This window comes from Rhinopithecus bieti, unplaced genomic scaffold (genome assembly GCF_001698545.2).
Source record: "Rhinopithecus bieti isolate Rb0 unplaced genomic scaffold, ASM169854v2 scaffold_24306, whole genome shotgun sequence".
NCBI lineage: Eukaryota > Metazoa > Chordata > Mammalia > Primates > Cercopithecidae > Rhinopithecus > Rhinopithecus bieti.
In genome coordinates, this window is record NW_016811898.1 from 3,552,499 (window position 1) to 3,568,942 (window position 16,444).

Consider the following 16,444-nt stretch of genomic DNA (forward strand, 5'->3'; position numbering starts at 1 on the left):
TTTTTTTTTTTTTTTTTTTTTTTTTGAGACGGAATCTCACTGTCTCGCCAGGCTGGAGTGCAGTGGCATGATCTCGGCTCACTGCAACCTCCGCCTCCCGGGTTCAAGCAATTCTCCTGCCTCAGCCTCCCAAGTAGCTGGGGCTACAGGTTCGCGCTACCACACCCAGCTAATTTGTATTTTTAGTAGAGACAGGGTTTTACCATGTTGGCCAGGGTGGTCTCAATCTCTTGACCTCATGATCTACCTGCCTCGGCCTCTCAAAGTGCTGGAATTACAGGCGTGAGCCACTGTGCCCAGCTAGTAACTATTCTTAAAGGATATATATTCCACTCTTAAATGGTGATACAATGTGCTCATTGATATATGTTAGAAGAATGAGGAAAACCAGGCTACTCATCCATGTGGATATTGTTGATGTATTTCTATATGTTGACTATAGTAATATATGTGTTAATTACAAGTTCTTACGTTTTATTGTATTTTATTTAAGTATGTTTTTATTTTACCAGTTTTACTAGCATCAAATTTTATTGACATATAAATCCCCTGAGGACGTAAATAACAATATTTTATACCCTTTAAGAGAAATTTATTTTTGTACTTGATGCTTAAGATATGTGATTTTTACTTAACTTGTTAGAGACACCACCCACTTGGAGATTGAACCCTTCACTCTTCTCGGCGTGTGTGCTGGACTGATCCCATACCCTCACCATAACCAGTCACCAAGAAACACTTATCAGTGTGCCATGGGGAAACAAGCCATGGGTAAGATTTCCTTCTTGAAAGTTGGTTCTAAATACTTGGAAATACTTTTGGAAAAAATCTTACACCTTTATTCCTGCTTCACCAGTATTATATGTTTAAACAAATCAGGCACTGGGAACACCGGAGGGTTACTAAGCCCAGGGAGTTGCATATGGAACTCTGCAAGGCTTGGTGCCCTGCCATGTCTAAAGCTTAAACAAAAATGGAGAAAACCTCTCTAAACTTGCTTCCTTCACCAAACAAAGCAATATATAATTAGTGTCACAGAATTCAGAGGGATAAATATAAAGAGAAAAGCCCTGTAAAACGTAACTTGTTAACCTTGAGAGATGTGAGAAAGGGCAGAAAAACTCAAGCTTAAGGAGGAAGAGGGAGAAAAAAACAGATAAAGATGTACGATGTCTATTCCATTGTACCTAGTAATTGCCTGGTTGACAATCCCCAAACCCATTATACCCTTGCAATTGCTAATGTATCTCCTAAAACTTATCCAATTCATGTCACACTGATTTCTGAGTTTATTTTCCTTCCTCTTTCTCTTTTTCTTCTCTTTCATATATTTATTTATTCATTTGTAACATTTATTGAGCGTAACTGTAGACTAGACATGAGGCTGGAGCCTGAAAATAGAGAGATGAGGCAGAGTCCTATGCTCAGGGAGTTCAGGGTCTAGTAGAAGAGACCAACAAATAAAACAGTAACCCAATCTAGTGTAATAAATGCTGTAATTGACAACCAAAATCTAAGAAAATTAGAGGAGGAAGGTCACTTAAAGTGAGAGTGGGTTGTTTCTGAAGGGCAGAGCTGAGCTGAGTCTTGGAAGACTGAGTATATTTGAAGGTATGGAAGTGTGGGCAAGTATAGCATAAGAGGTCTCAGTTCTTTGGTGTGGCTGCCTAGTGTAGCATGGTACAGAGGCGTTAAAGGGAAGTACCATATGTTGAGGAGTTTGAGTTTTATCTTGAAGGTAATACAGAGAGAATACCGGTGCCCCCTTACCCGCCACAAAAAAAAAGGTTTACTTATAAAGCTTTTTGAAATGTTTTTTAAAATCATTTAAATCCTAATATATTTAATACATTTTATTTTCGTATATGCCCATGACACCAGTATGATTGCCATCTCTGATTTAAAGTATGATGCAAGGAACTTCATAAAGAAACTGTAAAAATGTAGAGAGGGAGGCATTACATTGCCTTTGGGTAACAACCGGAATGCATTTAGCTCCTCCATTACCGACAACCAGCTGCAACTGACCATAGCTTGGCAATTAAGAAACCCTATTTCTTCATTATGGATAGAGAGTAGATATATTTCTTTTCAAGTTTTTATATTGCCCTCTGGTTAGCTACAAAGAAATAAAAAGCATTTTATCCTGCTACTATTTACCTGAATGATGTAATGCCTGGACAGTTGAGAATCATTCCCAGTGGGAAAATCTAAACAGCAGCTCATCAATTTAGCCTTTCCCATTCATCCTCAGCAGCGGTGTAGGCTGATTTCCCGCTTGTGCTTCTGACTTGCTAACAAGTTGAAATATACAGTACTGAACCCTGTGTGTCATGAAAGGGCTATCACTTCTATTGGGTTTACCAAACCATTTTGTTTCATGATGTGAATCCCAGCTGAAACAATACACCTTTTGTGTGGAACCTTCAGCAGAATTAACGGAAGACTAATCACTTCATCGCTAATGCCACTCTTTAGTGTGTTTGAAGATCGAAACAGAAAGAGCTGCAGCTATCTCCATGTAGTGAAGCTTTTTTAAAAAATAAAGAATAGACTTGAAAGAAAGAAATAATATTTTATTTTATAACTTCGCTCCCCACAAAAAAAGAAAAGAAAAGAAAAGAAAACCCTTTATATGTGGCCATGAGTATCTGAAACGTTTGGTTAGTTACCACACACAGTTAAGCAGGATCAGTGTGTACAGAAAGCCAATTCAGTGTCTGTAGAGTTCTTTTGTAGTTTTCTGTGTGAAGGTTTTTTTTCTCGTTTTGTTTTGAGTGTCATTTGCAATTCATTGTCTGTGTTTTCTGAGGTTGGTGTATTCAGCTGCTCTGACCCTGGGTCCTGCACATTTAGCTCCTTGGATACAATCCTCTGACGTTACTGCTGACGCTAGGAAGACAAAAGCCACTGAATATCTTAAGTAATAAAAAAAAGCCTTTGTTACTGTTTGTTATTATAAAACACCTGACTGGAAAGAAAAGCAGCGAGATAAAAGTACATTTAGAGTTGGCATATAACACGGCAGCATTTCTCTGTGGACACTGAAATAGCTGCAGAAGTATTGAGCAAAGTCTGCTTGAAAAACGACAAAAGGAAAAAGGTCGGCAGAGGGAGAAAACCCACAGCAGATACCCAGGTCTATAATGCAGACTTCGCACTTTAAGTAGGACTTCTCTGGATCGTTTTAATTCCTTGCAGTCTTGACAGCTGATAACTAAAACTCACACTGTATCCCGTTTTTACTATGAGCCATTGCTGAAGATTATTTAAATTCAGAGATTCTATGTGGATTTTCTAAAATAATATTTTAGTTGCTATTCCTCTGTCTGCTGGTCCGGTCCATGTATAACATGGAAGATAGTAGCTTAGAATTAATTCACTAAATATTCTAGCCAGTCTGGAAAATTTGCTCTCTACCATTCCCTACTATCCCTCCCACTACTCCGCAAGAGAGTGAAGAAATGAGAGAAAGTCATTTTCTATCACTATGAAGGAGACCCACAAACCACAGAGATGGAAAGCCTTACCTTGTATGTGAAAGGGAGCTAATCCACGATAAAACACCAGCAGAGGGTGTTCTCCAATCTTAGGTGCTTTAAGTTATTAATAAAGTTCGAGTTCCCACACAGCATCTTACTGTGCCACTGAGAAGCACTTCTCCATGGATATGGCTGTGTGTGTATTGTGACATGGCTCAGAGCAAGAAAGTCAGGTGGACATCTGGAAATGGCTGGATCTCCAGGTCACTCAGCACTACCAGGAAGGGCTGTGTGTTGGAGCCACCTTTTGTGTCATCTCATTGGCACCCGATGCCTAGTTCACATGAGCCACACTTTCATATCCTGCCTGTTTATTAGTTGGTAATCCTCTAGTGGAACACTTTCTCCTGTGTAAAAGGATCATTCAGTTACTATCAGCTCAATTAATGAATATGCAGCACAGACCTTCCCAGACCTCAACAGTGGCTCCTTCTCACTATCCCTTCCCGCTTCAACTGCAAACTACTGGGACTTTTTTCTAAGCTCAGGAGTGAATGCAGCTTCTGTTTTTGTGTTTGTTTTCAATAGATTCTATTCCTAAGTCGATAGTTTCTTCCTTTCTGTTCCCCACTTTACAGTAGGCTGAGATGTACTAGAAATAGGCTGGAGGATTTTGAGACACTAAAAACACAATATACAAAGATCCTCATAAAATTTTGTTTCATCCTACACCTTCTCCCCTTTCTGTTTGATCTGATTTTAGCATATTTATTTTTTGTCCGTTTGAGGGTACAAAATGCAAAAAATGTTTTGGCCAAATTACCCTGGAAATTATTTTTCAAATTCTGCTATTGGTTAAAGTTTTTTTTAATTATTGTAGCTATTTTAGGTATAAGCTTATGTGGTATTTTCTAAGACTAGAATGTTAGCAATGAATATATACGGAGGTACAGTTGAGTACTCTAAGTTTAGTATGTAGCCTTGAGTGGGAGGTAGAATGAATGATATAGGGTAATAAGATGTATTTTTATTATTACTAATATTGTTAATATTGATTATAAATAATGTTGCCACTTACTGAGTATCCAAATTCTTTACATACATTATTTCTTTTTTTTTTTTTTTGAGATGGAGTCTTGCTGTCACCCAGGCTGGAGTACAGTGGCACTATCACAACTCACTGCAACCTCCACTTCCTGGGTTCAAGGAATTCTCCTGCCTTAGCCTCCTGAGTAGCTGGGACTGCAGACGCACTCCACCATGCCCAGCTAATTTTTGTGTGTGTGTGTGTGTCTGTTTTTAGTAGAGACAGGGTTTCACCATGTTGGCTAGGCTGGTCTCGCACTCCTGACCTCATGTGATCTGCCTGCCTTGACCTCCCAAAGTGCTGGGATTACAGGTGTGAGCCACCATGCCCAGCCCTTTTTTTTTAAATCACAATAATAATCCTTTGAAATATAATTCATACTTTTTTTTGTTCTGACAAGGAAGCTGAATCCCAGTTTTGTTGAGTAACATATAAAAGATTTTCTATGTCTTCTATGTAATGTTACCTATAAAGCTTACTGAAATTCTTCTCAACCAAAACTAACTTCTTTTCTCATTTTTTTCCTGTCCATTGTGGATCACGATCAGGCTGCCTTTTCTGGTAGAATGTAAATTATAAGCCCCTTGAAGTCAGGAGCTCTGTTATTTATTACAGGTTGAATATCCCTTACCTGAAATGCTTAGGACCAGGAGTGTTTCAGATTTTGGATTTTTTGGATTTTGAAATATTTGCATATACATAATAAGATATCTTGGGGATGGGACCCAAGTCTAAACATGAAATCCGTTTAAGTTTCATATACACTTTATACACGTAGCCTAAAGGTAATTTATAAGATACTTTTAATAATTTTGTACATGAGGCAAAGTTTGACTAAGTTTTGACTGCAACCCATCACATGAGGTCAGGTGTGGAGTTTTCCACTTGTGGCGGCATGTTGGTGCTCAAAATGTTTCTGATTTAGGAGCATTTTGGACTTTGGATTTTTGACTAAGGATGCTCAACCAGTGTTGCAATTGACTCTTGAACAACACAGGGGTTAGGAGCATCAACTCCTCTCACAGTTAAACATCCATGTATTATTTTTGACTCCCCTAAAGCTGATTACTAATAGCCTACTGTTAACTGAAAGTCTTACCAATAACATAGTCAATTAACACTTACTTTGTATGTGATATGTGTTATATACTATATTCTTACAATTCAAATAAGCTAGATAAAAGAAAATGTTATTAAGAAAATTATAAGGAAGAGCAAATATATTTATTATTCTTTAAGTGGAAATGGATTATCATAAAGGTCTTTTTCCTCGTCGTCTTCACACTGAGTAGGCTGAGGTGTAGAGGAAGGGAGAGATTGGTCTTGCTGTCTCAGGGCCAGTAGAGGGAAAAGAAAATCCATATATGAGTGGTCTCCCTTTTTAAGGAAACTGAAAATAGTAATAGGGGAATCAAAGTTTGAGCATGTGCTGCACACAGACAAGCCCTATCATTTGCTTGCCTATTGCTTCTTGGCAAAATGGTTAGTCAGCCATTCATTATTTTTATAAAAATTTGGGAATCTGATAGCATTTTGAAGTTTTATGACATAGAATAGTTTATAAATCCTATTTAACATTTTAACTTACAAACCCATAATCAGTGCTGCTAAAAATGCACGTACATGTATACTCTCACAAGTTTTTTGAAAAGCCTTTAGAGAAAACTTTTTGATGTCATAAGCACTAAACATTTGCTAAACTATTTTGTTGTTCATCCATTCAGTGGTCAGTTGTAATGCCTGAGAATTATGTTCTGGACCTGGTAGCACAATTTATAGCAGGATCCAGTCTCTTTCACCATTGTTTAGAGGTGCAGCCATTTATGTTTCCCTGCTGCATAATAATGCATGTCTCGGGTTTCAGAAGACATGTTTGGCAGCCTGGTGGGACATTGCCTGAACCCTTGTCTCCAGCTGAGTAAAGTATACAATTGGAACTGAAATCTCAACATAAATTTTAAGTGATTTCATATAAAAGGACAAACTTATTGTCAGTGAACTCTACCATAATCCCAGCAGTAGTAATCTTATTTCTAAAACAGTAAGTGATCTATTGCCAGGTATCCTGCCCAGTTTATTAGTTGGCACTAAAATAGCATAAATTAATTGGCAATTTATAGTGCAAACTCGATAAAAAGTTCATGAGGTTCAGTTTGACTTGTTTTTCAGCTGAATCCTGTTAAGTTTTAGAGATTTAAGCACATACTGGCATAAAAAGTATAATGGGATTCTTCAATTTAATTCACTTGACATTTATTGAGCATCTATAATCTATATAATAAGCATGGCACTGTCACTGTACTAGATATTCCCTACATATTTACTATTTATTTCAATAGTAATTGTCAAGGAGTACCGTATCATTTTTGCTGCTTCGTTTATTTTCTTTTTCTTTTCTCCTTCTTCTTCTTCTTCTTCTTCTTTTTTTTTTTTTTTTTGAGACAGGGTCTTGCTCTGTTGGCCAGGCTTGAGTATAGTGATATGATCGTAGCTCACTGCAACCTTTACTTTCTGAGCTCAAGTGCTTCTCATGCCTCAGCCACCCAAGTAGCTGGGACTACAGGCACACACCACCTTGCCCAGTTAATTTTTGCATTTTTAGTAGAGACATGGTTTTGTCATGTTGCCCAGTCTGGTCTTGAACTCCTGAGCTCAAGCAATCCACCCACATTGACCTCCCAAAGTGCTGGGATGACAGGCATGAGCCACCACGCCCAGCCTGAATAGCTTATTTTCATCCCCAAAATGAAATCATCATTGATTTAATGACATGAGTATGGAGAAAAAGTTAAAGGAAATGAATATTGAGTTTTGGTGTCTGTACACCCTAGGGTATAACTCTGTGAAATGACACTTAGGTACTTTGGAGTGTGTGTGTGGTGTGTGTGTTGTGTATATGTCACTATGGAAGCATGTGCAAGAGAGAGAGGCTTAAAGCTACCTTCTTTTTTCTAACACTAACATCTGTTCTTAGCTATTCACGGGGGAAGAAAAAGAGATACCTAGGAGAAGTTAAAGAGGCTCTGTAGCCCACACTCAAGCTCAACGGTAGAGCAAGCCTGAGTTTTCCAAATTTAACGTCTCTGTGTAGCATCAGTTCTGTGCCCACAAGCCCAGGAGACTAAAAGACTTTTCTTCAGACAGGTCCATGAACCCCAGTGTGTTTATGAGGGGAAATGAGAGAAAGGGTTAACCTTCTGATTTCATGTTCAGTTGACAATGACCCAATAACACCCTTCTGAGGAATAATCAGGTGGAAAGACTGATTGCTAAGGAGGGAAGAGCCCACCCCTGATTGGGCTGTACCCTAGATTTCTTAAGGAAGGGACCAAGCCTTTTCCCATTTTATCTCCAGTGTTTGGCACAGAGTAGGTGTTTATTAACTGCTTAATAAGTGAATCATCAAATAAATGAATAATCCCCTTCCTTGCTCTCACTTGAATTCCTCTTTGTTCATTCTTTTCTTCCCTTCTCTTCTGTATTCTTTTTCATTTAGAACTTTTGTAATTGTTTATTTCTTTTTATGGAATATACCTGTTTATCCATTTTATAAGCTCCTTGGAAGTGAACACTGGGTGTTATCTTACATTACCTCTCCCCAGCAGGCCTGGAACACGATAGAAACAAATAAAGAATTTTTCATTGTGAAGTTAACCAGTGGAAACTAAATCCCTTAAATGGGTTAATATAAATCCAAAAGTCTAAATTATTTAGATTAAAATATACTCTGAGTATATTTTCCTTCTTTGTAGGACTTTAAAACTTTAAATATTAGTGAGAAAAGTTGCTTTTACAAGTTGTTAAGCCACCATGAGAGTATTGCTTTTGAAATGTTGAACCTGAAGAGTTTCTTCATTTTGATTAGTGATGTTAATGTATTTATCTCTATATTCTTTACTACCTTATTATTTCGCGTAATAGAATGTTGTATTTTGTTTTCTTCAATATCAATGCAGGTACTATAGGGTACAACCAGCGAAACAGAATTGATACTCTCATGTATCTACTAGCATATCCACAAAACCCATGGTTAAGACAAAACTATTGAATTGATAGAATTTGAGAAACTGCCAGCTGGACAGAATGCAACAGTTGCTGTGATGAGCTATAGTGGCTATGATATTGAAGATGCTCTTGTTTTAAACAAGGCCTCTTTAGACAGAGGTAAGTGAATTTCCAAAACTAACGCCACAGGTGCTTTTTGCAGAATTAGATATAGGGATGATTAATGTAGAGATCACTTGGTTAATGTCATTTCAAGTTATTTGAATTTTATGATATAGAAACAGGAGGTGGTTGGGTTTTGATGTTGGCTTTCTTGTCATTTTTAATGAATAGTATATTGAGATAATTTGTTAAACGTACTACTACAGAATATTTTTCTTCTTTGTTATTTTATTGGTTACGTGAGACAGTCCTTCAAAGAGAAAAAAATGTAAGAATGTGTTTGTTTTCCAGCAGGAATTACAATATATGAAATATGTGTTTTCACTGTATCTAGCGATATATATTGTTAACAAACCTGTTTGAGAGGGCAGTAGCAATATCTGGATGTAAAAGGCTGTTTCTTATTTGTGTAACCTCATAATTTGGTACCTTCTTTGGCCAAGTGACGAAAGTTAAAAATATATGGCCGCAAACTCTGGCATGGAGTTTTTCTGCTTTTCTTTCTGTTTTTGACAATTACTTTCGCAAGTCACCACTTCGTGATTTGTTAGACATCACCTGATCTGAAGTCTGACTTCTCTATTCATAATCTCCATTTCTCTTTTTCCTTTCTGGCATACCCACTATGCCTTCCCCTTCCCTCTTTGTAGTTGCTAGGCAGCCATAATAGTACTCCTAGACATGTGTCTTTGGCATTAATGTTGGCCACACTTAATTTATGCCTCTTTTTTTCCTCCAAATGACAACAGCCATGCTTTAAAACTAGATGTTTTCCTTTCTGATTAACTGGTAACATTTATGTGGAAATCTGAAGACTTTGTGATGTCTGTCAGAAACTCTGCAACCCAATTTAATGATCTGAGTTTACTGTCTGCTAGCTCTTAAGCTATCACCTGTAAATAAAATGTCTATTTACACTTTGAAGAAAACAGTTCTTGATTTCATGCAGTTAAGATTCACGTTACACTCCAGCATGTTGCAGTTAATGGCTACTGTATGAAATTTCAAGATCATGTAATGTTTCCAAACCAGCTGGCATTCTGAGCCCAGTTTATTATGGCCATACACAATTTCCTAGGAGCCATGATGACTACGGCCTTGCTTAAAGACACAAATGTCTTCATCTGACGTCCAGTTGTAGAAATTCGTTACTTCATCTCACAGTCACCTTCATATTTAAAAAATTACATTACAGCCCTGAGATTTTATTTATAAATCCACTTTTACCTGATTGATTTCTAAAGTCACATTCTTAGATTTCTGCTTTTGGTGGAAAATTGTTAAGTGAAGGATTTTATAGCCATGCATTTATTTCATCAGTAATAACTGGCATTGAATCCCGAGACATTTTCTTATTTAAGTGAACTCTGGCATGGCTCAATATATCCTGAGGAGATTAGTAAGATAATCTAGTTTAAAATAACTGCTTGGCCAAAGGGGAAAAAGAAAGAAATGCAGCCACAGAATCTTAGGAAATTATAGTGTTGAAGGAATGACAGCTGTTTTGGGTAACTCTACAACTCATGGATTTTTTCTTTTAGGGATTCAGTGGTTGAGTTTTTTTGCCCCACCCAGAGGTTTTCTTCTGTCCTTTTGCTTATTTTCTTCCTTTTATTTTCTGATCTATTGGTAGACAGCTTATTTTTCTTGATGTTCAGATTGTTAGTTGACTTCACAGCTTTTCCCTCATCCACTAGATAAATGCAATCTAAAAATGTAATTAAACTCCAATCTTTAGGGCAGAGGAGAACTATTTTTCCCATTGAAATAATTTGATTGTTCTTTTTTCATTCTGTCTCTTCTCTGGAGAAAATTAATGTTTTACTTGCTGGCTTAGAACTTGCTCTAAATGCCAAATTTTAAAAAGGAAAACTTTCCAGGGAAGGTTAGCAGAAGTTGTGCACCAAAAGGATGTGTGTCCTGGCTCAGGAGTCAGTGGACTTGTGCTGTTTAACACAATCCTCAACTCTGCTGCCAACTTGCTAGATGACCTTGGCCACTTAATTTCTCTGGACCTCACTCCTAGTGCCTGTGAAAGAGATAGGTTAAGCAGGTAATTTCTAAGGCCCTTTCCAATTCTAATATTCTATGGCTCTGTCCTCTGAAAGAATCACAGTGCCAGTCTTAGATTTCTCTCACCCTTCTCCAGTTTGACAAGGTGTATTCCGTGCAGAAAATGGTTGTAGAGATTCCAGTGTTTACACAGACAGTAGGTAGGGGACAAGTCCTGTGCCACTTCTTCAGATTATCAGATTTTTATTTGGTTTGTACTATGTCCCAGATACAGAGAAGTTTTGGGATTTGGGGGAGAGTGAGGTGGAGGGGATTGTTGAGTAGCACAAATCCATGTTTTCTTATAGCTTTGGATTACTGGTGGTTCTAATGCCCATTTTGGTTTCATTTTAGGCTTTGGGCGCTGCCTTGTATATAAAAATGCTAAATGTACATTGAAACGATACACCAATCAGACTTTTGATAAAGTGATGGGGCCCATGTTGGATGCTGCTACAAGGAAACCTATCTGGCGACATGAAATCTTAGATGCAGATGGTATTTGTTCTCCAGGTAAAAGCCTTTTAAAAGAAAAATTTTTAATATATACCTTTGAAATCATATGTTATTCAACAATATTTCTGAATATTTGACAAAAGGGCAGAAAACGTAACAACCTATAAAACCACTATCCAAACTCAACCAATGAGGTCATTTTGATGAATTTCCTTCCAGTTTGTTTTTCTGTACACTATGTTTTTACCTATCAGTAATCTATGCTAACTATAATTTTTTAGTTATAATTTTGAATAATAGAAAAGCCACTTTAAGGAAATATTTAGAGTAGTTCGTGTCCCTGCATCTACACTGGTATTTCTTCATTTACGCATTTAGCTTACAGACTACTTTAGAATTTTGTCCCCCTGCAAAGGTATGACTCCATTATAATTACAAACTTGTAATGCATTTTGTTGATGAAACAAATAGTCCTTGCCCTTATGGGTCTCACAGACCGGTACAGGAGACTGACATTGATCAGAGGATCATGCACAAACGCAGGTTAAGGAATCATATAGGTAGCTATGAGGCCATTTTATAGCAAGAGGATTTGACCTAGTTAGGAAGATCAGCATGGCCTTCCCCAAGGAAGTGAGCTGGAATCTGAAGGATAGGGAAGAGTTAACTAAACAAGAGGGTCAGGGAGCGTGTTCTAAGTAGTAAGAAAAGCTTGTGCAAGGGTCCCGGAGCTTGGTAGTTAAAAGATCTGAAAGAAGACCAGTGCGGCTAACAAGAAGAGAGTGCAGGGAAGCATGGTGCGCATGAGTTGGTGGGTGACGCGCGGGGTAGGGGCCAGAGTAAGCAAGTCTTTGCAACTGTGTTAGTATTGTCTTTATTTTATTAATTTTATTTTTGAGACAGGGTCTCAGTCTGTCACCGAGGCTAGAGTGCAGTGGCACAATCTCAGCTCACTGCAACCTCTGCCTCCTGGATTCAAGCGATTCTCCCACTTCAGCCTCCTGGATAGCTGGGACCCATAGGTGCATGCCACCGTGCCTGACTAGTTTTTTGTATTTTTTGTAGAGATGAGGTCTTACCATCTTGCCTAGGCTGGTCTCGAACTCCTGGGCTCAAGTTCTCCACCCACCTCGGCTTCCCAAAGTGCTGGGATTATAGGCGTGAGCTACCATGCTGAGCCCATGATACTATTTTCATTATGATCCTAAAAGCAGTGATATATTCAGATACGTGTTTTGAAATGATCATTCTGACTACAGTGTAGAAAAAGGATTAGAAGGGCACTGAAATAGAAGGTAGACCTGGTACCAGGAGCTGTGGTGAAGGTAGAGAGAACCCAGTTGTTAGGAGGAAAATCCACATGACTTTGTCATGGTTGGCCTGTGGGTGGTGAATGCTTTATCAAGCTGTGATTCCAAAGAGACACAGAATACGTGACTTCTCCTCCCTCTGTCTGCCTTTGTTTCTTGGAGGATTTTTCTCATCCTAACACTGGTCAGTATGGCTTGGAAAATATGCGCTATGACAGTACTACAGGTAGTTGGTCTTTGAGCTTACCAGGAAGAGATACAAAGCAAAAATGGGAATAACAGCAAAACCAAAGAAATATTTTGATTTCCTCATTGCCCAAGTTGAATTGGTGGTGGCTTGTTACTGGTTGAAATAACTGTAAATAAAAATAAGTGATGAAAACTTAACATCCTAAGAGATATATAAAATTGCTATTTACTGAGATGATATTTCTTATGTTAACATAGTACTCTGAATTATTTTCTTTATTTTATATACACTATGATGTGTGTGTGTGTGTGTGTGTGTGTGTGTGTGTGTGTGTGTGTGTGTCTCATTCTGTTGCCCAGGCTGGAGTGCAGTGGCATGGTCATAGCTCACTGCAGCCTCAACCTGGGCTCAAGCAGTCCTCCTACCTCAGCCTCCTAAGTAGTTGGGACTATAGGCATGTTCATCTGTGCCTAGTTCGTAATCTTTATTCCACACAGATGATAACAATATGCCTAACACTTTTCTTTTCTTCTCAGGTGAGAAAGTAGAAAACAAACAAGTGCTTGTAAATAAGTCCATGCCCACGGTGACTCAGATTCCGTTGGAAGGAAGTAATGTACCACAGCAACCACAGTACAAAGATGTACCCATAACGTATGTATTGGTTGTGCCTTGATAATACGTAGAAAGGTTAGAAAAAGAGAAGGAATGGGAGAAATTAGAAGGTAGGTCTTCGTGTGTTGGAGAACTACAAATAGCAATTTGGGGTAACATTACTTGTCATGAAAAAAGCATGGTATAGAATATAAAATAGTCTATGGAATCATATAGACCCTAAACTGGGTTTGAGGTGTGGACCACATAGGCAGGGGTTCCTGGTGGAATTAACAACAGGATGAAGGGTACATGGCGTAATAGTGCCTGGGTTTTGGAGGATCAGTGCAGCTTGCTGGGGCTAGTCTGTGAAAGAGTTGGGAATTGATACTGCAGAGAGGGACATGATAAGAGTCATATTTTTAAACAGTGAAAAACACTGGCCACAGCATGGCATCACAGTATACTAGAACACAGCCCAGCTCTCGTACAGGTTGTCTTGTGTGTCTTACGTGAGTAAAGCATTTAAATTCTGTTAGCTTCAGTTTTTTCATTTGTATAATACAATGAAAGAGTTAGACTTATTAATATCTAAATTTCTTCTAAGCTCTAAAATTTAATAAAGTATGAACCTAGTGAGAAGGGCCAATGATAGTCACCACATTGTAATATAAAAACCAAACTAGAAGAGACATTTAACCTAGCCAAGGTGAACTAAGCTAACTGAGTTTAGGAGGTGGCAGTGACGGTGACATAGGAGAACTGGATTCTTGAGCTGTGATGGCAGTTTTACAAATGTATTCAATACACAGTAGCTGAGGCCTGCTGTGTGCCAGCCACCCTGCCTCTTGTGCCAGCGATATAGAGCTGAAATAAGCCATAAGCCTTGCTGCAAGAAGTCGTATTTAGTTGGCAAAGACCCCCACACAAAAAAAGTGCGGTAATGACCGTGATCATAATAGCTTATTGGGAATTTATACTGTACCAGTTACTGTTCTGGACATTTTACATGTGTTAACTCAGTTAATCCTACCACCACCCTAGGAGCTATGTTCTCTTCGTGGCTCATTAGAAAGATAAGATGGAAGCAAGGAGAAGTTAAGTAACTTACCAAGGTCACACAGCAATAAGGGGCAGCACCAGGATTTGAAGTCATGTCAGAGTGCTTCTCTTGACCATTGTGCTAAACACAGCAAGAGAGTCATCTCGGGTGCCATGGATTTGTCTCTGGAGGAGGAGCACCAAGGAGAAAATGGGCAGCTATGCTTAGGGGATGGGTCCAGACTCTTACACTGACTTCTACAGGATGAACAGCTATTTTACAGTTACAGAGGTGGCTATGCTGGTTGGCTCTCTTCCTGTCTTGAAGGAGGATATCTCTTTTTCTGTGCAAAGTTCATCTCTCCTTTTGGTTTCTTAATTTTATTCACTCTTTTCAGAGACCTTTTTCTGTCATCTTCTCTTTTATCCTCCCATATTTTCAATCTGTTTCCTATTGATTCCTTCTTTAAGGTTAGAAAATGTGCTCAGATACTTTTTACCTTTAAAGGAAAATAAAAGTTTTTCTGGTCTTTGTGTCCCTTTCTAGCTGCCACTGTATTCCTCTTCCTTTGACTGTGAATCTCCTCAGAGCAGTCGTTTGTCATCTCCATTTCTACTTTGTTACCTTCTGCTCACTCCCTAACCCTTGGAACTGGCCTCTTACCTACCTCGTCATTCTCCTGAAACAGCTCCAGAAGAGGTCACCAAAGACATCCTATATGTTCATTTCATTCAAGAAATACTTTTGTTTTTGAGACAGAGTCTTGCACTGTCACCTGGGCTAGAGTGCAATGGCACTATCTCGGCTCACTGTAACCTCCACCTCCCAGTTCAAGCGATTCTCCTGCCTCAGCCTCCCGAGTAGCTGGGACTACAGGTGCACACCACCACACCCGGCTGATTTTTTGTATTTTTACAAAAATAAAAAATACAATATGTTGTCCAGACTGGTCTCGAACTCCGCCTCATGATCCGCCCACCTCGGCCTCCCAAAGTGCTGGGAGTCATAAGTCACGGCACCCAGCCCTTAAGAAATACTTTCTGAGCATTAACAGTATGCCAGGAACTATTCCGGGCACATGGGATAGTGCAGGGAGGAAAACCAGCAGTACCTGTCTTTGTGGGAATCACACCCCAGTGCGGGAAGACAGGAAGTAAAGAAATAAGCAAAACCCACGTGTAGTCGAATTTGCCAAATCAGACAGACTCTTCAATCGGAATCTTCTTGCAGACTGGGACTTTGTCTCTTCTTTTCACCTTGTACCCCCTAGTGTCTGGCATAGTACCTAGCACATAGTGGGTATAGTGGGTATTCATTCAGTAAATAGTTACCGTGTGAATGAATGAATTTCATGTGACCCTTCTATAGCATTTGACGCCACTGACCTCTCCCTTCCCTTGGTGTTGTGACACTGCTCTCACCTGGCCCTCCCTATCGGTCTAATCACTCACTCTTAGCCCCCCATCCTTCCTGGCCTTGTGGTGACTTCACCCTGGCCGGGATGATTCTTGAGCCTCATCCGGACAAGCTCCCCAATTCTCAGCACTCCAGTCACCCTCTTTTTGCTGATGACTCCCATAGAGACATCTGCCCGGTGTCAGCTTCCTATCAGCACTTGGGCAGCTTTACAGTGGCCCCAAACAGGCTCCTCCTCCTGGATCTCTGTCTTGGTAAATTGCATCAGCTGCCAGCAGCCAGCCAGTCACCAGCACAATCTGACTCCTTTCCTTTACCTGCCACACACACCAATCCTGTAGTTCCTGTCATCTTAGCAGCTCTCTTCTCTCCTTCCTGCTGCAGTGTCTGTGCTGTGGCCCTCTGCTCTGCCTGGAGTTCTTGTTCACTGTCCATCTGCCTCCAGGCTGGTACCTCTCAGGTTCTCTCTGCATCACTGCTAGGGTGATTTTTTCTTTTTGAGACAGAGACTCGCTCTGTCGTCCAGGCTGGAGTACAGTGGCGCAATCTTGTCTCACTGCAACCTCCACATCCTGGATTCAAGCAGTTCTCTTGCCTCAGCCTCCTGAGTAGCTGGGATTACAGGGGCATGCCACTACACCCAGCTAA

At 39.4% G+C, this 16,444-nt stretch overlaps 1 protein-coding gene across 1 annotated transcript in view; it reads left to right on the forward strand.

The window, feature by feature from the left end:
* Positions 1–16,444, forward strand: part of POLR3B (RNA polymerase III subunit B) — a 144,431-nt gene that overhangs the window by 85,911 nt on the left and 42,076 nt on the right. The window contains 5 exon segments of the mRNA XM_017895316.1: positions 644–771; positions 8,526–8,604; positions 8,606–8,733; positions 11,143–11,301; positions 13,281–13,398. Coding sequence (XP_017750805.1) covers positions 644–771; positions 8,526–8,604; positions 8,606–8,733; positions 11,143–11,301; positions 13,281–13,398 — 612 coding nt within the window.